Here is a 25,021-nt window from a genome sequence, read left to right as displayed (position 1 = left end):
ATCTGGTGCCACTAACCTCTGGAAACCTATCAAGTACTTGTCGAATCCATGGCATGCAATATCAGTACTGAATTGTGCTACAGGGTGTACCAACATGCTTTTAAGTAGGTGGTCACAATGATTTGCCTCATAAGTATATATGTTGCAAAAAACGACTGTGCTTACATGACATTAATGATGTGACATGGTGCAGGCATTAACGACTTCCTGAGGTCTCATGGTAGTTCTGTAGCAAATTCCACCATGTGTAAAATGTGGTCGGTGATAAAGTTTTTGACTGCACAGAATACAGCACTGACTGAAATACATTGACACCTGTACCAAGTCTATGCGCCTAAAGTTATGAACAAGGAGATAGTGCATCTCTGTAGCAGAGACTTCGGAGCATGTTGCCAAAACGTTCATGATGGCGAGTGCAGCACAACACCCATCAAGACAGGCAACATTGTGCAGGAATGTATTATTGAGAATCGTCACTCCACAATCACGAAAGTCAGAAGCCAGTTTCCAGAAATATGACACTCCTTGCACTAAATTGTCACGAAGCACCTGTTGTTCCATAAATAGAGCATACAGTGGGTGGTGTAGCAACTGAGACCAGAACACAAAGCAAAACACATGGAAGGAAGCTTTGATTTTTCTGCATAGGTACTGTGATGATGGAAACAAGTTTTTGCAGCAGATCATCACAGATGATGAGGTGTGGGTTGCACATAATAACCCAAAAATCAAGCAGCAGGCAATGCAATGGAGTCACAGTGGCTCTCCATAAAAAATGAAATTCAAGCACTGTTGACGAGGCAAGTGCTGTGTTCAGTGTTCTGGTACGGATGGGGAGTTCTTGTTGAATTGCTGTCCAGAGGTGAGATGGTGAATGCTGAGCATTACTGCGCATCAATGTGGAAATTGCAGTAGGCCATTCAGAGCAATGGCATGGGAGGCTTAGTGTCAGTGTTGTCTTACTGAACAATAATCCTCAACCACACACATGGCTCAGTAGACAACAGATCTTCTGCAAATGTTTGGCTGGAGAGTGTTTGATCACCCACTCTACAGCCCACACCTCGTTCACTGTGATTTGCACCTGTTCTGGAACTTCAAAAAATTCCTGTCTGCATTTTCAGACTGACAGAGAGGCAGAGATGGTTATCACACAGTGGTTCCAATCCCAGGTGGTAGACTTCTATGACACAGGAATGCAAAAGTTGGTCCAGTGGTATGATAAGGGTCTGAATTATGGTGGTGAATATGTTGAAAATCAGATCAACACTTCCTGTGTTTCTTCCAATAAGTATTGCAATGAAACCATGTTTTCTTTCTTTTCATGATCCCAGGGAAACTTGCTTTATGGGTGGGCCTCACAGTATTTTTGAGCGAAAACACTGTTTCATAAAGTAAGAGCAAAGTATGTCACTACCAATTTCTAAGAAGAAATGTCATCAAATTGAAAAGCAATATATGGCTCTCAACAATAATGAACACAGTTGACAAGTGTTTATGTCTTCTCAATTGATAGTCACATATGTTATCTTCAGAGTGTACTTCATGCTTTCGCAGGAACTGACAGGGAAAGTGTCCCAGCTTGAATGGCTAAAACCAAATAAACATGGTTTTAACAAACCAAGGGATTTTATATGGGGAGAAAAGTACATTTGTATACAATAAATTCTTGAAGGTTACTGAACCTAAAGACTATAAAAGTATCCAGAATCTCATTCTGGAAACATCCCCCCGGCTGTGGCTAAGCCAAGACTCCGCAATATCCTTTCTTTTAGGAGTGCTAGTTCTGCATGATTCGCAGGAGAACTTCTGTAAAGTTTGGAAGGTAGGAGACGAGATACTGGCAGAAGTAAAGCTGTGAGTACCGGGCGTGAGTCATGCTTCGGTAGCTCAGATGGTAGAGCACTTGCCCGCTAAAGGCAAAGGTCCCGAGTTCGAGTCTCGGTCAGGCACACAGTTTTAATCTGCCAGGAAGTTTCATATCAGCGCACACTCCACTGCAGAGTGAAAATCTCATTCTGGAAAGATCCCCCAGGCTGTGGCCAAGCCAAGACTCCGCAATATCCTTTCTTTTAGGAGTGCTAGTTCTGCATGGTTCGCAGGAGAACTTCTGTAAAGTTTGGAAGGTAGGAGACAAGATACTGGCAGAAGTAAAGCTGTGAGTACCGGGTGTGAGTCATGCTTCGGTAGCTCAGATGGTAGAGCACTTGCCCGCGAAAGGCAAAGGTCCCGAGTTCGAGTCTCGGTCAGGCACACAGTTTTAATCTGCCAGGAAGTTACATATCAGCGCACACTCCGCTGCAGAGTGAAAATCTCATTCTGGAAACATCCCCCAGACTGTGGCTACGCCATGTCTCCGCAATATCCTTTCTTTCAGGAGTGCTAGTTCTGCATGGTTCGCAGGAGAGCTTCTGTAAAGTTTGGAAGGTAGGAGATGAGATACTGGCAGAAGTAAAGCTGTGAGTACCGGGCGTGAGTCGTGCTTCGGTAGCTCAGATGGTAGAGTACTTGCCCGCGAAAGGCAAAGGTCCCGAGTTCGAGTCTCAGTCGGGCACACAGTATTAATCTGCCAGGAAGTTTCATATCAGCGCACACTGCGTTGCAGAGTGAAAATCTCATTCTGGAAGAGAAGGTTGTATAGGTGGATGAGGCCTGGAGACATGGAAGGTTTCAGATATATAATGATAAGACACAGATTTAGGAACCAGGTTTTAAACTGTAAGACACTTCCAGTGGTAGAGGTGGACTGAGAGCACAATTTATTTGTTATGAACTGTAGACTAATACTGAAGAAACGGCAATAAGGTAGGAATTTAATGAGATGGGACCTTGATAAAATGAAAGAACCAGAGGTTGTAGAGAGTTTTAGAGAGAGCATTAGGGAACGATTGACAAGACTGGAGCAAAGTAATACAGTGGAAGAAGAATGGGTAGCTTTGAGAGATGAAATAGTGAAGGCAGCAGAGGATGAAGTAGGTAAAAAGATGAGGGCTATTAGAAATCCTTGGGTAACAGAAGAGATACTAAATTTAAATGATGAAAGGAGGAAATATAAAAATGCAGTAAATGAAGCAGGCAAAAAGGGATACAAAAGTCTAAAAATGAGATCGACAGGAAATGCAAAATGGTGAAGCGGGGATGGCTAGAGGACAAATGTAAGGACATAGAGGCATATCTCACTAGGGAAATTAAAGAGACCTTTGTAGAAAAGAGAACCACTTGTAGGAATATTAAGAGCTCAGATGGCAAATTAGTTCTAAGCAAAGAAGGGAAAGCAAAAAGGTGGAATGAGTTTACAGAGGGTCTATATAAGGGTGATGTACTGTAGGGCAACATTATGGAAATGAAAGAGCATGTAGATAAAGATGAAATGGGAGATATGATACTGCGTGAAGAAGTTGACAGAGCACTGAAAGACCTGAGTCGAAACAAGGCCCCATGAGTACACAACATTCCATTAGAACTTCTGATAGCCTTGGGAGAGCCAGCTATAAACTGTACCATGTGGTGAGCAAGATGTATGAGACAGGCAAAATACCCTCAGACTTCATGAAGAATATAATAATTCCAATCCCAAAGAAAGCAGGTGTTGACAGGTGTGAAAATTACTGAACTATCAGTTTAATAAGTCACGGCTGCAAAATACTAACGTGAATTCTTTACAGACGAATGGAAAAACTGGTAGAAGCTGACCTTCAGAAAGATCAGTTTGGACTATGTAGAAATGCTGGAACACGTGAAGCAGTACTGACCCTACATTTCTAGCATTTGTAGACTTGGAGATAGCTTTTGACAATGTTGACTGGAATACTCTCAATCAATTTCTGAAGGTGGCAGGGGTCAAATACAGGGAGGGAAAAGCTATTTATAATTTGTACAGAAACCAGATGGCAGTTATAAGAGTCGAGGGGCATGAAAGGGAAGCAGTGGTTGGGAAGGGGGTGAGACATGGTTGTAGCCTATTCCAAATGTTATTCAATCTGTATATTGAGCAAGCAGTAAAGGAAACAAAAAGAAAAATTTGGGGTAGTAATTAAAATCCACGGAGAAGAAATTAAAGGTTTTAGGTTTCCCAACGACATTGTAATTCTGCCAGAGACAGCAAAGGACCTGCAAGAGCAGCCTAACGGAATGGACAGTGGCTTGAAAGGACAATATAAGACGAACATCAACAAAACCAAAATAAGTATAAAAGAATGTATTCTAATTAAATCAGGTGATGCTGAGGGAATTAGAGTAGAAAATGAGACACTTAAAGTAGTAGATGAGTTCTGCTATTTGGGGAGCAAAATAACTGATGGTTGTCAAAGTAGAGAGGATATAAAATGTAGACTGGCAATGGCGAGGAAAGCGTTTCTGAAGGGGAGGAATTTATTAACATCAAGTATAAATTTAAGTGTCAGGCAATCTTTCCTGAAAGTATTTGTGTGGAGTGTAGCCATGTATGGAAGTGAAACATGGATGATAAATAGTTTAGAGAAGAAGAGAAGCTTTTGAAATGTGGTGCTACAGAAGAATGCTGAAGATTAGATGGGTAGATCACATAACTAATGAGGAAGTACTGAGTAGAACTGGGGAGAATATGAATTGAATAGAAGAAGGGATTGGTTGGTAGGACACATTCTGAGGCATCAAGGGATCGCCAATTTAGTGTTGGAGGGCAGAGTGGAGGGGAAAAATTATAGGGGGAGACCAAGAGATGAATACATTAAGCAGATTCAGAAGGATATAGGGTGCAGTAGTTACTTGGAGATGAAAAAGCTTGCACAGGATAGAGTAGCATGGAGAACTGCATCAAACCAGTCTCTGGCCGGAAGACCACAACACAACACGAGTTAAGTGAAAATGTAGGTTGTTCAGTCAATAAAGTAACATTGGAGAATAGAAATCACAATGCCTGATTCTAAATTAGGACAAATGAAGCGACTTTTGACAACAAGAAAAAGTGCAGGAGGGGAAAGTGAATGGTAGGGGGGCAGCTGTGAGCAACAATGAGATCCAGAGTGAGTGTAAGAGTGTGTAACTAAGAGCAGCAAGCTGGGACTACTTTCTGGACCACAATGAGTACACACATCTACACAAAAACAATTCACACATCTGTCTCTGACTGCCGAGTGTTCTTGTGTGAGAGTTGTGTTTGTGTGAATACATTTGTAAGTTGTTTACTTCAGAGGAATGTCTTTCGGCTGAAAGCTTACTTGTTTAGCAGTCTTTCTGATGTCCCTGTCTGCAACTCAGCATCTCCACTATATGGTGGGTAGCAGTCTATCCTTTTCATAACACTGTCATTATTCTATCCTGGATTTTCCATTGTAATATTAAAAATAAATTTTACATGCATACACAACACATGGTGTAAAATAACTTACAAGGGCAAAAATACAAAAGACAGACTGATGGAAAAAATAGTATTATACTAAAGGTATAAAAAGAATGAGAAAGATGAATGCATTGTTGCAACGTAGCTGCAACAAGCTGGTATAAGCCTCACAATGAGAGACTCAGAAAGTAATTATGAGTGCCTTGTCAAATCTGTTTAATGCTGTAAACTTTCATCATCAGCTTAATGTGTGAAGCTAGAAAACAGCCCTCATTTTAGCAACACATTCAAGGATTTCTGAGACATGGTCTAATAGCATAAGTGCACTATTCACGGAGGTGGGCCAGATCCAGAATGAATCTGTGTAGAAGACTGATGGCTGTGGGCTGGTACATTGGCCAGCCTGAGTGTGGATTTTTGGTGGTTTCCCAGACTCAATTAGGCAAATACTCGGCTGGTACATAACTTCCACCTCAGAGAATATGAAACACAAACAGTTAAAATACAATAATACGTAGAACAAAACATGATTCACAGACAGATACTGCACGACTTCCCTTCCTTAGGCTACCTTGACAAATGTGATGTCAGGAAGGATAACTGGCACAAAGTTAAATTTAAAAAAAAATTAAAAATTTGCCAGATTCTGAAAACCAGGCCCCATACTTGACAGGGTAAATGCTAGGGGAAAGAAAGAAGAGATATATTAGGATTTCTGAAGGCATTTAAGTGCAAAATTACTGTCTTCAATAATCAGTTACCAATTTTTGTATGCAATTCCTTTTTGAGTTCTTCTATAGCACAATTTTTCTGCTGCAGTTCACGGCGCAAGTCTGCTTCAATGCGACGCTCCCGCTCTAGTTCGAGTTGTAGCTTTCCGACAGCATCCCACTGCATGGCTAAATCAGAACTCAGCTGCTCAACTTGCTGAGCATATCGTCTTTCTGCTGCTGCCCGTTCTTCTTGTACTTTTCGGCCCTGCTCTTGCAGAAGGTCACGTAGTTTCTCATGCTGGCGGTCCAGCTCCTCTTTCAACCTACGTACTTCCATTTCTGCCTGCAAAATCAAGATTGAAATTATTTAACTTGAATTAATAAAACTATATTGCACAATAAACAGAGTGAGGTAAGCTAAACTGCGAGAATCAGATGTGAACTAGCACTTCATTTTATTACGGCAGTATAGAGTGATACTAAATGTGAGCAAGAGCTCATTCAAATGGAAAAATGTGACACAAGACTATGCCTGGTTTTCATGATCTTGAATGGAATAAATTGAAACTACAATGCTCATCACTGACAAGCTAGTGTAGAAGGTGCTGGTAAACTTCGTAATATGAAAAAGTTATTGGAAGTTTGTGCATTCCACTTGTCATTTGTACATTCATCCTGCTTATGGTTCTTCCTCTGTATGTAAATGGGACCACATTGTTCAGAGAATTCCACCTACAAATGGCCCATTTCAACATCCTACAAGCCAAATTAATGTAACATCCATAACTTATACTTGTTATGCTTTGCTGGCTGTTTAAAAATTTCAATGAGTTGTGATACATTTTTGTATTTTTAAAATTTTCAGTAATTTATGACTGGCATTCAAAACATAATTTGTATGAAATAAGACAGCTGTGTTCAGCCATTCAAGAATACTAAATTCTTTGTTGGTTTATGAGTGTCACCTGAAATATGTTTGTACTAAATTTATGACAGTGATCTACATTAATATATTTTACCAGTCACTGCAGCAGTATATTATTTCACACAATACTGTAAGGAGTTGAACTCCCATGGATAAAACAACTTCAAACTTCTGATTACTTTACAGATGAGTTACTGTGTTAACATCACATATTTAAGCGTGTAAGAGAGGAAAAGTTTAGAAAAGGTTTGAAATAATGTTTAGAGATTGTTGGAAGCCACCAAGTTCTCTCATTATGAAACACTGGATAAATACATTCTGGGTAATTGGCCTTCCAGTTTAAGCAAAAGCTAGGTTTTCATGCATCTCAATGCTTATGCCATCATAGTTCCTGACCTATGTGTCATAAAATGATATTATTTTCAGGCACATTCGGTGGTATATGTGGATACTGCCTGCAAAACGTTTTGTGAATAGAGTCAGTAGTAACAAAGTAATAAACAAAAATGTTATGTCTGATGCAGCAATTTTACTGCATGAACAGTGAAAATGTATCAAGTGATGCAGTTGTTTCTTTCCTTCATTTTGTGGTGGATGTCAGTGAGGAAGAATTCCAAAAAAAGTTTGAAATTATATGTAAACTTTGTTGCAAGTCTCAAATACTGGATAAATATAGTTTGGGTATTTCCACAGGATGAGTTACGCTCGCTCAGGGCATATACACTTTTCCCATGTATAATAATTGTCTTACTGTGTTAAAACTTTAACGTAAGAGTATACCTCTTATTGAATAGATTGTAACAGCATTTAAACTTTTTAAATTTGATCAATGCAAAATACTGAAAATCAAATTTGTTGTTCCTTGAAACAGTTAGACAGGCAGCCTGGAACTGGGATCTTGTGCCATGAAATGGGTTAGCCATTTAATAATACCAATATTTTTACAATATCTTAACACTCTTTGTCAAGTCATAAATCTAAAGTGTGATAAATTTTCAATAAAAAGCTTCACAATCAGCACATGCTAGGCATTGAAGTTTGCATAGTAATCATAGCTCTTTCATTAAAGCATGTTTTTTCTTTCCGTTTTTTGTTTGTGGCATTCAGTATTACACGTCAGTGTTGGTACATGAGTTACCTTATTTGTATAACTTAAGAATATACATTCACTGATCTTAATTACAGTCAAAACTCAAAGAGAACACTGTTCCCAGGCCGGAAAGAATGGGCTCAAATTCATACAAAGCTTCTTTGACTTTGTTTCAACAACTGGAAGCTATTGCAAGTGTATATGCTGAGAGAACTATCCTGAGAAATGTACCTGTATATTCCCACAGACTCTCAAGAAGACTGATTTACAACACATACATTCACCAGATTGTAAGTAGCATGCCAGTGGCAGAATCAGATACTCAGTACAGGTGAAGCACTGTGAGGGAAGAGTGTAGCATACAACACCCAGTCTCATTATCAACAAGTATGAAGTGTTGAGTGAAAGTGACAGTGAACCTGAGCCAGTACGATACACCTCTACTACTGAAAATCCTACTGCATCCCATGTCAGATTCAAGCAGATGCAGTAATAGAGGGGCCTCTTAACTGTCCTTAGTTCAAACATGTTGCAAATAATGGTGGCCTCTAAAGAAATGGTAGCAAGGCATTAAGTGTAAAAGGCACCTATTGTATCCACCTGGGATCCAACCACCACACTCACAGACATGTACTGTGGGATATCACAGGAAAACAGTATTACAACAACAAAAGCACATTTAGTTGCTGTTAACTGCATCTCCCACAGCCGCCTCAGTAACATGAGGCACCAGCTTTGCTGCTAGCAGCACAAGAGTCGCTGCAGTCAACAATGCCATCACGGGCTATGATTCTTCCTTCACAGCTCACGTGTCCGCTGAACATCATGACAGTAGCCATCAATGGGTGGCTATAATGGATACTGCCTGGCCATTCTGCACCAGTTTCACTTCGAGAGTTGCTCCAGACCAAGTGACGACTGCATCCTGGCTAAGAGCTTCCGAATTGCTGGGACATCTCTTTTGGGCCGTCCTTGACCTCTACCACTCTCCACCAATGTGGCTGCACCAGTGCCACCATTCTAAGAACTCTCCAAGCACAAAGTCAGTGACTTAACAGAGTGCTGGAACCATGTAGTGTGGATTCGTGCCCAAATAACTGCGTTGTGTTCATTTAATGGGTATAAATAAAGTTAATTTATTCTTCCTAGCTCAAGTATCCCCTATAGGGGAAGGCTGCTTTGGCCACAATGCAAAACTTGGCAACAAGTAGTGGATTTCATCGCACCAGTGATTGTTAGATTTTGTCATACTGTGCTTGCTCTAACAGTGTAGGTATCAATCTGTGCACTACTAAAGTTGCTGTTTTTTTTCCTCTCTCTCATCACATATGTGGCTCTCACTTCAGTATGACCTCGTTGCCTCCAACTGTATCGACAGAGTTGCTACATGCAACAGAACAATTAACTTGTCCAGATGTTACCCAGACGCCACTCCTGGTTTCTACTCGAGTCCTTCCTCTCATCATCAAGAGCTACACAAATGCTGTTGCTCCCAGTCAAGCCCAACAGCACTCTGCTGACATCTCACTGACACATCAAATTCTGGTCGAGCTTGTCAGCGCCATGCCGTTGTCCCTGGCCCTATCACTGCTGGCTCCTTTGATCCAGTCCTGTTGCTGCTCTGATGTCAGGTTGAGCATCTGCAGAGCTGTCTCCTCCTCCGCCTCCACTTGCAAGTTTCAATGAGTCACCTTCTGTCGGTGGGGCAGCTACCTATGCCAAAGTCACCTCAGCCACTGGCAAGGCCATCTCCTCTGATGGCGGAGCCACCTCCATTGCCAGGCCACATGTAACACCCTCTCAATGCAACTGTCATGTCCTCTATTCCTATGGTTTCATTTTCTGCATTGCTTCCTTAATCTATTTCTGCTTTTACATTTCGTACTGGATCATCCTTGGTCGAGCAATCCCTCCTGTTTCCTGTCCCTTCCGCTGGTCATACGGCAGGTTGTTCATAGAAGTTCCAGTGCAAAACACTGGGCCACACTTGGTCCAGTCGCTGTCACTGCATCTCAGCATTGGACATGTCTTTCTCGATGAAATTCCTGCCTGCCTGTTTGTTTTTCAAGTTCCCGATTGTGGCAGCCTTTCCTGGTGGCCGCATTAGCACCCCATTGAGTGCCTCACCGGCCCATCAGCTTTGTCATGCCACAGGCAGCTGCCTTTGGTTGAGCATCACCTCTCACCATCTGCCGCCACCAGCTCACCGGTCTCACGATGCCTCCTCTTGGTGGTTGCTGCATCACCTCTGAGTTGGCTTCGCCACCCCTCTTTAAGGGGGATGGATATTGTATCCACCTGAGATCCAACTGCCACATACACAGGTGAGTGCTGCAGGCTGCCGCGCCTTTGGTTACTAGCAACACCACTGCTGGAGATCGCAGTAAAATAGTAAGGTAGGAACCTAAGTGCACTGAGTTGCTGTCAAGCACATATCTGAAAGCTGCCATAGTAACACACGGTGCCAGCTTTGCCACTAGCAGCATGTTCATCACTGCAACCAAAGCTGTAATCGCAGGCACCGATTCTTCCTCCAAAGGTCATTTGCGTGCTGAATTTCATGGCAGTATCCTTCTGCAAGGGGATTATAAAGGATGCTGCCTGGCCATTCTTCACCAGTTTCACATTGGGAGTCACTCCAGGTCAAGCACCGACTTCATCCAGCTGGTCTCACAATTCGAGCTCACTTTGTCCCAGTGCAGTCTTTTGCTCTGAGCCACGTCTGAGTGTTCACTCTGCCTCTTGTCTGAGTTCTCCACATTGGGCCCAATGTCAGCCCACCTGCGACCAATTAACATGCATCTCAGCATTGCTACTGGGTTATGCTCAAGGCTTTCAAAACCTTTATGATGGACCGCATCTCACTGCATTGTCTGCAGCAGCCTAGCTATCTCTGAACAACTATGAACTTCATCTTGCTGGGACCTCTCTTCTGGACTGTCCTTGTGCTCTTCTGCTCTCCACCAGTATAGCAACACCAATGTCGCTCTTGTAAAACCTCTCCAAGGGCAACATCAGTGACTATTGGTGTGTTGGAACCCAGTGGTGCAGATTCAAATCCAAAAACTGCCTTGTTGTATTCAGGTTACAAGTTTAAATAAAATTTGTTTATTCTTTTTTACATGCTGCACATTAATTGGAATGGCTCCTTCAGCCACCATATAAAAGTACCCCTAAGAAAAACTTCCTGGCAGATTAAAACTGTGTGCCCGACCGAGACTCGAACCCCTAAGAGAATTGGTAACAAGTGCTGGCAAGGAAAACCACTTACACTAACAAGGGAAGTATCCCAGTTTGAATGGATAAAACTGAGTACAAATACGTTTACAGTATGAAGTTGTACCTGTTCTACTACCCAAGGGGTTATTCATCTGTAAAATCCCACAGCTGTGTACAATCAATGTTTGAAGCATAATGAATCCAAAGATCAGAGAAGCACAAGTCACTGATGAAATAATATCATGTAACTGACAGTTATGACCAGCAGAGCCACGAAAGAGCTAAATGAGATATTATCTGGCAAAAAGCTACACAAAATTTGCTATTGTTGTTGTTGTGGTCTTCAGTCCAGAGACTGGTTTGATGCAGCTCTCCATGCTACTCTATCCTGTGCAAGCTTCTTCATCTCCCAGTACCTACTGCAATCTACATCTTTCTGATCTGCTTAGTGTAATCATCTCTTGGTCTCCCTATATGATTTTTACCCTCCACACTGCCCTCCAATACTAAATTGGTGATCCCTTCATGCCTCATAACATGTCCTACCAACCGATCCCTTCCTCTAGTCAAGTTGTACCACAAATTTCCCTTCTCCCCAATTCTATTCAGTACCTCCTCATTAGTTATGTGATCTACCCATCTAACCTTCAGCATTCTTCTGTAGCACCACATTACAAAAGCTTCTCTTCTTGTCCAAACTATTTATCGTCCATGTTTCACTTCCATACATGGCTACACTCCATACAAATACATTCAGAAACGACTTCGTGAAACTTAAATCTATATTCGACGTTAGCAAATTTCTCTTCTTCAGAAATGCTTTTTTTGCCATTGCCAGTCTACCTTTTATATCCTCTCTACTTCGACTATCATAAGTTGTTTTGCTCCCCAAATAGCAAAACTCATTTACTACTTCAAGTATCTCATTTTGTAATCTAATTCCCTCAACATTATCTGACCTAATTCGACTACATTCCATTATGCTTGTATTGCTTTTGTTGATGTTCATCTTATATCCTCCTTTCAAGACACTGTCCATTCCGTTCAACTGCTCTTCCAGGTCCTTTGGTGTCTCTGACAGAATTGCAATCTCGTCGGCAAACCTCAAAGTTTTTATTTCTTCTCGATGGATTTTAATTCCTACCCCAAATTTTTGTTTTGTTTCCTTTACTGCTTGCTCAATATACAGATTGAATAACATCAGGGATAGGCTACAACCCTGCCTCACTCCCTTCCCAACCACTGCTTCCCTTTCACGCCCCTCGACTCTTATAACTGCCATCTGGTTTCTGTACAAATTGTACATAACCTTTTGCTCCTTGTATTTTACCCCTGCCACCTTCAGAATTTGAAAGAGAGTATTCCAGTCAATATTTCAAAAGCTTTCTCTAAGTCTACAAATGCTAGAAATGCAGGTTTGCCTTTCATTAATCTATCTTCTAAGGTAAGTCGTAGGGTCAGTATTGCCTCACGTGTTCCAAAATTTCTACAGAATCCAAACTGATCTTCCCCAAGATCGGCTTCTACCAGTTTTTCCATTCGTCTGTAAGGAATTCACGTTAGTATTGTGCAGCCATGACCTATTAAACTGATAGTTCGGTAATTTTCACACCTGTCAACACCTACTTTCTTTGGGATTGGAATTATTATATTCTTCTTGAAGTATGAGGGTATTTTGCCTCTCTCATACCTCTTGCTCACCAAATGGTAGAGTTTTGCCAGGGCTGGCTATCCCAAGATTATCAGTAGTTCTAATGGAATGTTGTCTACTCCCGGGGCCTTGTTTCAACTTAGGTCTTTCAGTGCTCTGTCAAAATCTCCACGCAGTATCATAGCTCCCATTTCCTCTTCATCTACAATCCTCTTCCATTTCCATAATATTGTCCTCAAGTACATCGCCCTTGTATAGACCCTCTATATACTCCTTCCACCATTCTGCTTTCCCTTCTTTGCTTAGAACTGGGTTTCCATCTGAGCTCTTGAAATTCCTACAAGTGGTTCTCTTTCCTCCAAAGGTCTCTTTAATTTTCCTGTAGGCAGTATCTATATTACCCCTAGTGAGATATGCCTCTACATCCTTACATTTGTCCTCTAGCCTTCCTGCTTAGCCATTTTGCACCTCCTGTCGATCTCATTTTTGAGATGTTTGTGATCCTTTTTGTCTGCTTCATTTACTGCATTTTTGTATTTTCTCCTTTCATCAGATAAATTCAGTATCTCTTCTGTTACCCAAGGATTTCTATTAGCCCTCGTCTTTTTATCTACTTGATCCTCTACTGCCTTCAGTATTTCATCTATCAAAGCTACCCATTCTTCTTCTACTGTATTTCTTTCCCCCCATTCTTGTCAATCGTTCCCTAACACTCTCCCTGAAACTCTCTACAACCTCTGGTTATGTCAGTTTATCCACGTCCCATCTCCTTAAATTCCTACCTTTTTGCAGTTTCTTCAGTTTTAATCTACAGTTCATAACCAGTAGATTGTGGTCACAGTTCACATCTGCCCCTGGAAATGTCTTGCAATTCAAAACCTTGTTCCTAAATCTCTGTCTTACCATTATATAATCTATCTGAAACCTTCCAGTATCTCCAGGCTTCTTCGATGTATACAATCTTCTTTCATGATTCTTGAACCAAGTGTTAGCCATTATTAAGTTATGCTCTGTGCAGAATTCTACCAGGCGGTTTCCTCTTTCATTTCTTACCTCCATTCCATATTCACCTACTACGTTTCCTTCTCTTCCTTTTCCTACTATCAAATTCCAGTCACCCATGACTATTAAATTTTCGCCTCCCTTCACTATCTCTTCCTTTTCCTACTATCAAATTCCAGTCACCAATGACTATTGAATTTTTGTCTCCCTTCACTATCTGAATAATTTCTTTTATCTAATCATACATTTCATCATTCTCTTTGGCATCTGCAGAGCAAGTTGGCATATAAACTTGTACTACTGTGGTAGGCGTGGGCTTTGTTTCTATCTAGGCCACATTAATGCATTCACTATGCTGCTTGTAGTAGCTTACCTGCACTCCTATTTTTTTTATTCATTATTAAAGCTACTCCAGCATTACCCCTATTTGATTTTGTATTTATAACCCTGTATTCACCTGACCAGAAGTCTTGTTCCTCCTGCCACTGACTTCACTAATTCCCACTATATCCAACTCTAACCTACGCATTTCCCTTTATAAATTTTCTAATCTACCTGCCCAATTAAGGGATCTGAAATTCCACACTCCGATCCGTAGAACACGTTTTCTTTCTCCTGATAACGACGTCCTCCTGAGTAGTCCCCACCCGGAGATCCGAATGGGGGACGATTTTATCTCAGGAATATTTTACCCAAGAGGACGCCACCATCATTTAACCATACAGTAAAGCTGTATGCCCTCGGCAAAAATTACGGCTGTAGTTTCCCCTTGCTTTCAGCTGTTCGCAGACCAGCACAGCAAGGCTGTTTTGGTTAATGTTATAAGGCCAGATCAGTCAATCACCCAGACTGCTGCCCCTGCAACTACTGAACAGGCTGCTGCCCCTCTTCAGGAACCACATGTTTGTTTGGCCTCTCAACAGATACCCCTCTGTTGTGGTTGCACCTGGGGTACAGCTATCTGTATCGCTGAGGCACGCAAGCCTTCTCACCAACGGCAAGGTCCATGGTTCATGGGGGGTGGGGGTTGACATTTGCTATAAACAATATAATATAGTTCCACATGCTGTATATACCTGTCCACATTTTGCAAACTAGGAGATGCTGTGTTGTGGAATGTTCTTCAATTATTCATCATCAAAGTGCAAATGTAGAGTTTCAATAAAATGATTAAAACACAATGAAATGTAACAGTATGCATACTTAACAAAGGCAACATGCGGACATGCTACACTGTCTTCAGTGTATCCTCACTGCAATAGTATAACATCAAAAGCCACAGTGACCACACTATCAAATGATGTGACATGAATATCATCTTTGTATGTGGACCTTTGTCACATGTATGTTATTATAGGTCTATACCTCATTGCAGAAAGATGGTTGTAAGTTACAGAGCGAAGGCAGATGACGATATGATCTGTGGTTTGTCAGTTCACAACTGCACAAAATCAACAAGACATATGCAACAGAGTTTGTACTGTCAAAAGAAATATACATCCAGAGGTTGGCAGTATTTAGTTGTCTTTGGTGGCAGTATCTATAACGTAATATTCTTCTTGGGAAAACATTCTTCTATCACATTGCAATCTTTGTGCCCAAACCATGAATCAGAAAATAAAACAGCATTCTCACCAACGTGTTCTCAAAGGACCAAACTGAAAAAGCTTTTCATGTGCTCTTTGGTCATTTTTCCACTTTTGCTCGTTTCAATATGGTTGGCCTATGGACATGCTGCTGCTAGTTTCTTTGCAACCTGTGGATGAAATCTCCCCTGTGTTTCCTGCACACAAATATAAAGCTTGTTCACTAATTTACCATCCATTGACACAGGCACATCCATTGTGTAACTGTGCATGGCAGGATGAACGGATTATATCACACCAGCTGTTGATTTTTCACCTCTGGCCACCATTCCATATGTGTGCCATAACACTAGAGCTGTCAATAGGACAACTTTGTCCTGTAGAAAAATTTTAGCCCCTCTTTTTCTTTTAACTGTTTTAGGAGGTGGATGAGACTCCATGACTTTTAATATTTCTTGGCCAAGTTGATTTTGAAATAAAACTCAACATAACAATTCCATAGTTTCTGGGAAGAAATTAAAAAAGAAAAAAAAAAGAAAGCCTAGAACCACTGATGTGACATTTTTGTCCCTTTGAATAAATTAGACATTGCTGATTGCTGTACATTGTTGGTAGCCTTTATTGCATCTGCTACTATAATGCAGATATGAAACTATGTGTGGCATCATTCACAGGATAAAGCTTGATGCAAATAAAACAAACAGGCAGTGTGAAGTAGAGCAGCATGGCTCAGTCTCACAGATGACTGGAGAAATTGAATCTGAAGGAGAACGTGAAGACAGTATTTCAGCTGATTCTGAGTGGGATGCAAAAGAAAGAACAGCAGGGAGCTCAGGTGAGTCAGAGGGCAGTGATTAACATTCTAATGAATCATAGTAAGAAATAAAATATTTGAGATTGTATGTTTTTTAAGCTTCCTGGCAGATTAAAACTGTGTGCCAGACCGAGACCCGAACTCGATACCTTCGTCTTTCGTGGGCAAGTGTTCTACCAACTGAGCTTATTTTATTGGTGACTCTCTTCTCAAACTTCTTCATAAATGCTCTGAAACAGAGGTGAGTACGGCATTACCGCTAGAGCGGCTTGATGCATTTCTTGCTTTTCCCTATAGTAGGAATGCCATTGAATATGAAGGAAGAGAAGTGAAACTTGTTTGGTCAGAGAAATAGGGAATACAGTTTTGCAAGTTTGCGATATCACATAATCACTTCATAGAAATTAGAAGGTTCCAGCTGACACAGTTGAAGAGACTAAGTAACAATAAGTTTGCTCTTACATCAGATGTATGGAAGAGGGTCACAGTAAAATGTCAAAACATGTACATTCCTTTTCCATATATTTCTGTTGATGAGCAATAAGCCTAGTTCCCATACACGTGTGATGCCAGGTTACTCATTTCATGTCTTCAAAACCCATCAAGTTGAATGGCTGTCAAAAAGATTCCAAATATATGTGTTAAATGCTTTCCCATGTCTGTGTAAAGATGAAACTTATCCTGGTGGTGAATGTCTTACGGATTTTGTAGTGATGAAACTTGTATACCCACATCTAAATAAAGCAAGAAATTTTAAGCGTAAAAACATCTTCACATCACTTTCACTAGCATGATATCTGAAAACAAACCAGACTAGCTTGCTCAGTACAATAAACAAAATTAGAAGGGAAGAGTCTAAGTGCATGAAGAAAGCTACCAAACTGCAACTTACAAAAACAGTAAGCTTGATTTACAGCCAATAATGATATGCAGGCATCTAAAAGGGACACATTTACTTAGACAGACTGTATAATGTTTAACGTTACATAATGTGTGGTTTTGGAAATCAAACTTATGCAAATACAAATAGTTTATTTTTATATTTACCCAGCCATGTTTCAACACCAATGTGTCATCTTGCGTGAGTCAATTTCTTTTTTATTTTTATTCCTGTAAAGGCCTAAGAAATAGGCCTAACAAAAACAATATTTGTAATTTGCTTAATTTTGTTTGGACACTTACCTTAAAATTACATTGCTAACTGAACTGTATTATTATACATCGATTTTAGTGCTTGTTTCCGGCGATTTTTTGACAGCATGTCATCTGCAAACCAGCCATGAAGAAAATTATTGCATTTTGTGGAGAGCTGTTTCGAGGGTACAGGTTATGTACGTTTCTGTACTTACACTTTCCATCCTGTTTCGTGTCCCTGGTTGGTGTCTCAATCAGCTGCTGTTTGGTGCATTGCTTTCACTCAGTTTATCACAAATTTCCACTCACTACTTCACCTCACATGCAGTTACACCAAATGTGGCGAAATGTGATCTGCACACACACTTCTGACGACACACTGAATGAGAGGTGATATGTTATTGTCGTTGCTCACTTGTTCATCGTTGGTCTTGTGTTTGTTATGGTGCTCATTTTGAATGTGTGTGTGTGTGTGTGTGTGTGTGTGTGTGTGTGTGAGTGAAGAGAGAGAGAGAGAGAGAGAGAGAGAGAGAGAGGAACTTTTTATTTTTTTATGTTTCTTGTGGAGAGTCATTTTTGTATAGTTCACTGAGTGTTCCAAACAGTGTTCTGTTGCTCAGTGTTGTATTTTCATTCAGGACTCAATTTTCCTTTTCATTTTTGTATAATTCATTGAGTGTTCCAAACAGTGTTCTGTTGCACAGTGTTGTATTTTCATTCAGGACTCAATTTTCCTGTATTATTGCTTTTTGTATGTGGTAGTTCTCCTCTATTGTGAGTTTTTGATAGAGACTGTTGCTTTCTCTGAGGACCTTCAGGTTAGTCTCCATGTTTTTTGGGTGTTAGTTTTCTTGTATTAGATGGACTGCAAAAATGGAGTGTGTACTATCACTTCTTAAGGCTCTGAGGTGTTCAGAGTACCTCATTTTGAAATTTCTGCATGTTTGGCCTATGAAGACCGACTGACATGAACTGCAGGTTAACCGATATGTTCCAGATTTGGAGAATTTGTCAGGAATGATGTTCTTAGGTCTTAGATGCTTCTGTACTGTATTATTTGTGGGGAATGATATTTGTAGCCATTGTTTCTACGATATGTTTCCCACCTTGTGTACATTTTTGTTACTGTATGTTAGTGTGTAATTTTGTTGTTCAGTTTGATTATCATTTGTGTGTTGTACTCATTCTCCCTGGCTATTTGGTGTATTGTATTTAGTTCCTGTGTGTAGTTGAGTTTGTCCAGTGGAGTTCTGTTGAGCCTGTGTAGCATGTGTCTGAAATTTTAGAGTTTGTGTTTTTGTGCATGGTTGGAGTTGACGTGAATGGTTGTACGTGTGGCTGTAGGTTTCCTGAAAATTCCAAAATTATGTTTGTTGTTGATTTTGTGCATGGTAATGTCTAAGAAATTAAGCTTCAGTTCCTCTTCTGTCTCAATGGCGAATTTTATTTTTGGGTGAACTGTATTTATGTCACTGTGTAATTGTTTCATTCGGGTATCTGTTTCATCAATCAAGCAAATGATGTCATCTACATATCGGTATCAGTATATAATCTTGTTCTGTTTTGGATGTATTATTTCATTGAATATTTTGTTTTCAATGTGGTTTAGAAATATGTTTGCAAGTAGACCACTGATGGGTGAGCCCGTTGGTAGGCCATGTTTTTGCAAATAGAACTCTTTCTTGAAAGTGAAGTAGTTTTGTTCTGTTATAATCTTTAGGATGGCTTCTATTTCATCTATGTATGTAATTGTTATGTCCCCTTGATACTGCAGCTGTTTTTTTAACAATGCTGATTGTTTTTTCTACTGGCACATTTGTGTACATGGATGTGATGTCAAAAGATACCAGGATTGCTGTTGATGGTATGTTTATATCTTTTATCTTTTCTATCAGTTCACTGGTATTTTTTAAGTTTCTGTTCTCTGTGAAAGTGTATAATTTCTGTAGCAATGTATGCAAGTGTCTAGCTAGATGGTAAGATGGTGCATTTTTGAAACTGATTACGGGCCTGATTGGACAGTTATTTTTATGTATCTTTGGTAAACTATTGAGGCTGGGTGCTTTGGGATTCTTTTGTGTCATGTATTTGGCCTGAGTTTCTGTGATGGTGACTCAGAGCGTTTTTAAGAGTTTTTTCAATGTTTCTTTGGTACCTTATGGTAGGATCATTCTATGAATTCTTCTGTTTTCTTGATGTACTCTGCTGCCTTCATCAGTACAAGTGTATTCCCTTTGTCTGCTGTGGTGATGATTGCATTGTGTTTTTGGAATTTTTTGTTTAGTTTTATAGATATATTTTGCTCTGATGTTGTTGTTTTTGAGATGCTGTGGGTCTTCTTCTCCTTTATTATGTGTTTTATCTCTTCTGCTACAAGTTCCTATGTCAAGTTGGCATTGAAATTTGGGTTCTCCAATTTTTCTTCTTGCTTTATTATGTATTCTGTTTCCGTGATCAGGTTTTCTATGATTTTGTGTGACAGGTTTGTGTTTATGTTTTGTGTTTAGGCCTCTTTTCAAGTAATTCTCTTTCTTGTTTTGTTAATTCTATGTCAGTTAAATTGACGAGTCTGCCATGGAACTGATGTTGGGTCCCTATTCTGTCTTCTTTATCTATTGTTGTGGCAGATCTCATGGGGTGATTCAGTTTCTTATTGTGTGTTTCTTTCTTTTTGTTCATTAGTGTTTCTGTGTAAGACCTGACTTCTTGAGTTATGTTATCAAAATGGGTTGGTGTTTCTAAGAGTTTGGCTAATTCAAGATGTGTTTTGTACAGTTGAAGATCAAGCTGCTGTTTTTTCGCATATAGGAAACAAATTTCTTCTTCTAACCAAATAATTTCTGCTATTCTTTTGGTTACTTGTGCCGCAGGTGACTTGCTGTTTACATTGACTTTTACAAAACCAGGAGTTATGTTATTACTTTGACAGATTTTGTTAAACCTGAGGTTGAGGACAGTTTTATGCAGTTGTACTGTTATATTCTTGCATTTGTTGTAGAGCTTCATGGGAAATGCTTGGCTCGGAGTTGAGATACTCATTTTACTAAGGTTTGAAGCTCATCTTTTCTTTCTTCTGTGTTTGCGATTTTAAAACTGGGTGGTTTTGGGAATCAGCCTTATGCAAACACAATTCAGTTTATTTTTATATTTACCCAGACATGTTCCAACAAAATGAGCGCCATAATGAACACAAGACCAGCGATGAACAAGTGAGCAATGGCAATAACATATCACCTCTCATTCAGTGTGTTGTCAGAAGTTTGTGTGCAGATCACATTTTGCCACATTTTGTGTAACTGCATGTGAGGTGAAGTAGTGAGTGGAAATTTGTGATAAACTGAGTGAAAGCAATGCACTAAACAGCAGCTGATTGAGACACCAACCAGGGACACAAAACAGGATGGAAAGTGTAAGTACAGAAACGTACATAACCTGTATCCTCGAAACAGCTCTCCACAAATACGCAATAATTTTCTTCATGGTTAGTTTGCAGATGACATGCTGTCAAAAAATCACCCAAAACGAACTCTAAAATCGATGTATAATAATACAATTCAGTTAGCAATGTAATTTTAAGGTGAGTGTCCAAACAAAACGAAGCAAATTACAAATATTGTATTTCTTAGGCCTACAGTAGTTAAATCATTACAAATATGATATTGTACGTTACAGGAATAATAAAAAAAAATTGACTGATAGAAGATGACACATTGGTGTCAAAACATGTGTGGGTAAATATAAAAATAAACTAACTGTGTTTGCATAAGGCTGATTTCCAAAACCACCCAGTTTTTAAATTGCAAACACGGAAGAAAGAAAAGAGGAGCTTCAAACCTTAGTAAAATGAGTATTTACATAATGTGTATCAAAGTGTAGACCTCTATTAAATCGAGGTAACATAATGACTCTATATCGCATTTTGTTACTTACTTGTAGAAAATATCACTTTGTGTTGAAAACTTTTGGACTTTGCTGTATTTTTATAAAAGCATGATTTCGTTATGATACTGGAAACAGTTTTGAAGTATTTGCATTTTAAGTTGATTTGGACCAAAATATGAAAAAAAATCAATGTGTAAGAGTTAAAACAAAATAAGAGATCAGTGCAGTGACTATTTGTTGCAGAAACACTTAACCCATAAAATAAAAAAGCAACTAAGAACAAACAGTAAATGTATCAACTAGAGATTGGACTTTTTGTCTAGACAGCATTTTCTGAAGGTTTGAAAAATCTGACAGATCTGGTATTACCCATGTTTGTGTCTTAAATGAACTTGTTTACATTGGCCACAAATGTTTCTGCTCTCTTTCTAATAATATGGTCTTCTTCAATCTGATTGCATACAATGACTGTAGTGATATGCCTCGACAAAATTTGTATTCTTCTTTGCAGCCCCTGATGAAATTCAAAGAAGCTTTAAAATTGTCCAGAGCAACTGTCCTAGCAGCTTCCACAGCCCACATTTGAATGTGCAAATAGTGGACTACTCGTTCATAGTCTCTAGCTTTGTCAAACTGTGCCCTGATAGTTTTTTTAAAGTCTAGTTCTATAGGACCAAATTGAGGAGAAATCTCCGTCATAGAATGAGTCAGTACATGAAATTACAACAGAAAAGTAATAGCAGATAAAATAAAATGTTCAATAATCCAAAAAACCGACAAGCCGTAAGTTTGTGTAATTGCAATAAACAGTATAACACAGGGATCACCTTAATTTTTCAATGTACTCCACAACAGAATAGAACGAGTGACCCACGAGAAAACTCTTCAGTTTAGATTTGAAAGCACATGGATTACTGCTAAGATTTCTGAATTCTTGTGGTAGGTTACTGAAAATGGACACAGCAGTATCCTACATGCCTTTCTGCGCAAGAGTCAAGGAAGTGTGATCCAAACGCAGATTGGAATTTTGCATGGTATTAACTGAATGAGATGTTCTAATTCTTGGAAATAACCTCACACTGTTAACGAGATATGACAGTAAAGTATACTGTATATGTATTGCGAGGCCAATGTAAGAATATCCGGACTAATGAACTGGGATTGGCGAGAAGTTCACGAATTTACACCACTTATTGCCTGAACTACCTGTTTCTGAGCCAAAACTATCCTTTGAGAATGGGTGAGGTAACCCACAATACAATACTATACACCGTAAGCGAATAAAAATAAGCAAAGTAGACTACTTTTTGTGTCGAACTATCACTTACTTCTGATAGCGTTCTGATAGTGAAAATGGCAGCATTAAGTCTTTGGACAAGATCCTGAATGGGGGCTTTCCATAACAGTTTACTATCTATTTGAACACCTACAAATTTGAACTGTTCAGTTTTGCTAGTCATATGCCCATTCTGTGAAATTAAAGTGTCATGTTTTGTTGAATTATGTGTCAGAAACTGTAAACACAGTGCCAACATTGCATGCAACATCCTTTACTGTCATCAGCAAACAGAAATATTTTAGAATCACCTGTAATACTAGAGGGCATATCATTCATAAAAATAAGGAACGGGAGTGGCGCCGGCATTGACCCCTGGGGCACCCCCCATAACAGTACCCCTCACAGGCCCCACATCATAGCCACTCTCAATACTCAGGAGAATGACATTTTGGTTTCTGTTATTAAAGTAAGAGGTGAACCAATTGTGAGCTACTCCCCACATTCCATAATGGTCCAACTTTGGAGCAATATTTTGTGATCAACATAATCATATGCCTTAGTTAAATAAAAGAAAAGGTGCCTAGTGTTCGAAACCTTTTGTTTAATCCATCCAGTACCTCACAGAGAAAAGAGGATATAGCATTTTCAGTTGGTAAACCACTCCTAAATCCAAACTGCACATTTGACTGCACGATAATGTGAAACAAATTGATCAATTATTCTTACATAGACAGCCTTTTCAATTATTCTTACATAAACAGCCTTTTCAAGAGCTTAAGCAAACACTAATGGCATAGAAATGGGTCTAAAATTGCCTACATTATCCCTTTCTCCCTTTTCATACAGCAGTTTTATTACTGAGTACTTTAATCATTCAGGAAACTGACCACTCCTAAAGGAAATATTACAAATATGGCTGGGATAACATGTGCAGCACAGTACTTTAATACCCTGCTAGATACTTCATCATATCTATGTGAGTCATTAGTCTTCAGTGATTTAATTATTGAATCAATTTCCCCCTTGTCAGTGTCAAAGAGGAGTATTTTAGAGATCAGTCTCGAAAAGGCATTTTCCACAAGAGTTATATGAATCCTCGTAGAGCCTAAGTTTTTATGTAATTCACAAGCAATGTTCAGAAAGAGATTGTTAAATACAGTACATATATCTGACTTATCAATAACAGAAACATTTTTCTATGTAGTGACTTTATATCATCAACCTTGTGCTGCTGACCAGACACCTCCATGACTGACCATATGGTTTTAATTTTATTCTGTGGATTAGCTGTTCAATTTGTGTACCACGTTGTCTTTGCCTTCCTAATAACATTTTAAGCACCTTACAGTACTATTTGTAATGGGTTACTGTAGCTCTATTGTGACTACTTCCAAAATTCTGATATAATTCTCACTTTATCCTGCATGACATCCTTATCCCGTCAGACACCCAGGCGGTCTTTCACAGCAAGTACACTGTTTAGAATGTTCTAATGGAAAGCAACTTTCAAAAAGCATGAGAAACCTGTTAAAGAAAGCATTATATTTGTCATCTATGTTATTGGCACTATGAAAATCCTGTCACTTTTGCTCCTTAATGAGGTTTAAAAAACTCTCTACTGCAATTGGATAAGCTTTTCTACATAGCTCGTAATTTTATACAACATTTGTTTGAGACCAATAAGGTTTTAGTGTTAAAATTTGTGCATCATGCTCTGAAATGAGAAATGTCCTGCTCACTATCCTTCCCACATGTCCCACAGTGGTATTCTGCCGTCCACTGAACCTACACAATACACTCATCCATCCCTACCAAACCCCTGCTCCCAACCCCTTACCTCATGGTTCCTATCCCTGTAATAGATCTAGATGCAAGACCTGTCCCATACATCCTCCAACCACCACCTACCCCAGTCCGGTCACAAACATCACCTATCCCATCAAAGGCAGAGCTACCTGTGAAAGTCTTATGGTCTACAAGCTAAGCTGCAACCACTGTGCCAAGTGCTATGTAGGCATGACAACCAACAAGCTGTCTGTCTGCATGAATGGCCACAGGCAAACTGTGGCCAAGAAACAAGTGGACCACCCTGTTGCTGAACACGCTGCCGAACATAATATCCTTCATTTCACAGCCTGTACCATATGGATGCTTCTCACCAACAGCAGCTTTTGTGAACTGCGTAGGTGGGAACTTTCCCTGTAACACATCCTACATTCCCATAACCCTCCTAGCCTTAACCTTCGTTAATCATTGTCCTCACCCATCCAGCTCCTTCCCTGTTCCCATTCCAGCATTACACAGCCCTCTATTCCACCAATGCAACCAGTCTTTTTACTTCTCTCCTTTTCCACTACACCCCCTCTCTCCTCTGCCCTCAATTTAATCTCCCCACTGCACCTAGCT

General features: G+C 39.7%; 1 protein-coding gene across 5 annotated transcripts in view; it reads right to left on the bottom strand.

The window, feature by feature from the left end:
* The window catches only part of LOC126457249 (serologically defined colon cancer antigen 8 homolog), a 234,878-nt gene that overhangs the window by 151,330 nt on the left and 58,527 nt on the right, over positions 1 to 25,021 (bottom strand). For all 5 annotated transcript variants that reach the window (XM_050093402.1, XM_050093404.1, XM_050093403.1 and 2 more), the window contains exon 7: positions 6,082 to 6,376. In XM_050093402.1, the coding sequence (XP_049949359.1) occupies positions 6,082 to 6,376 (295 nt within the window). The remainder of the gene's footprint in view (positions 1 to 6,081; positions 6,377 to 25,021) is intronic.

Source organism: Schistocerca serialis, chromosome 2 (genome assembly GCF_023864345.2).
Source record: "Schistocerca serialis cubense isolate TAMUIC-IGC-003099 chromosome 2, iqSchSeri2.2, whole genome shotgun sequence".
NCBI lineage: Eukaryota > Metazoa > Arthropoda > Insecta > Orthoptera > Acrididae > Schistocerca > Schistocerca serialis.
This window is presented reverse-complemented; position numbering and strand designations above follow the sequence as displayed.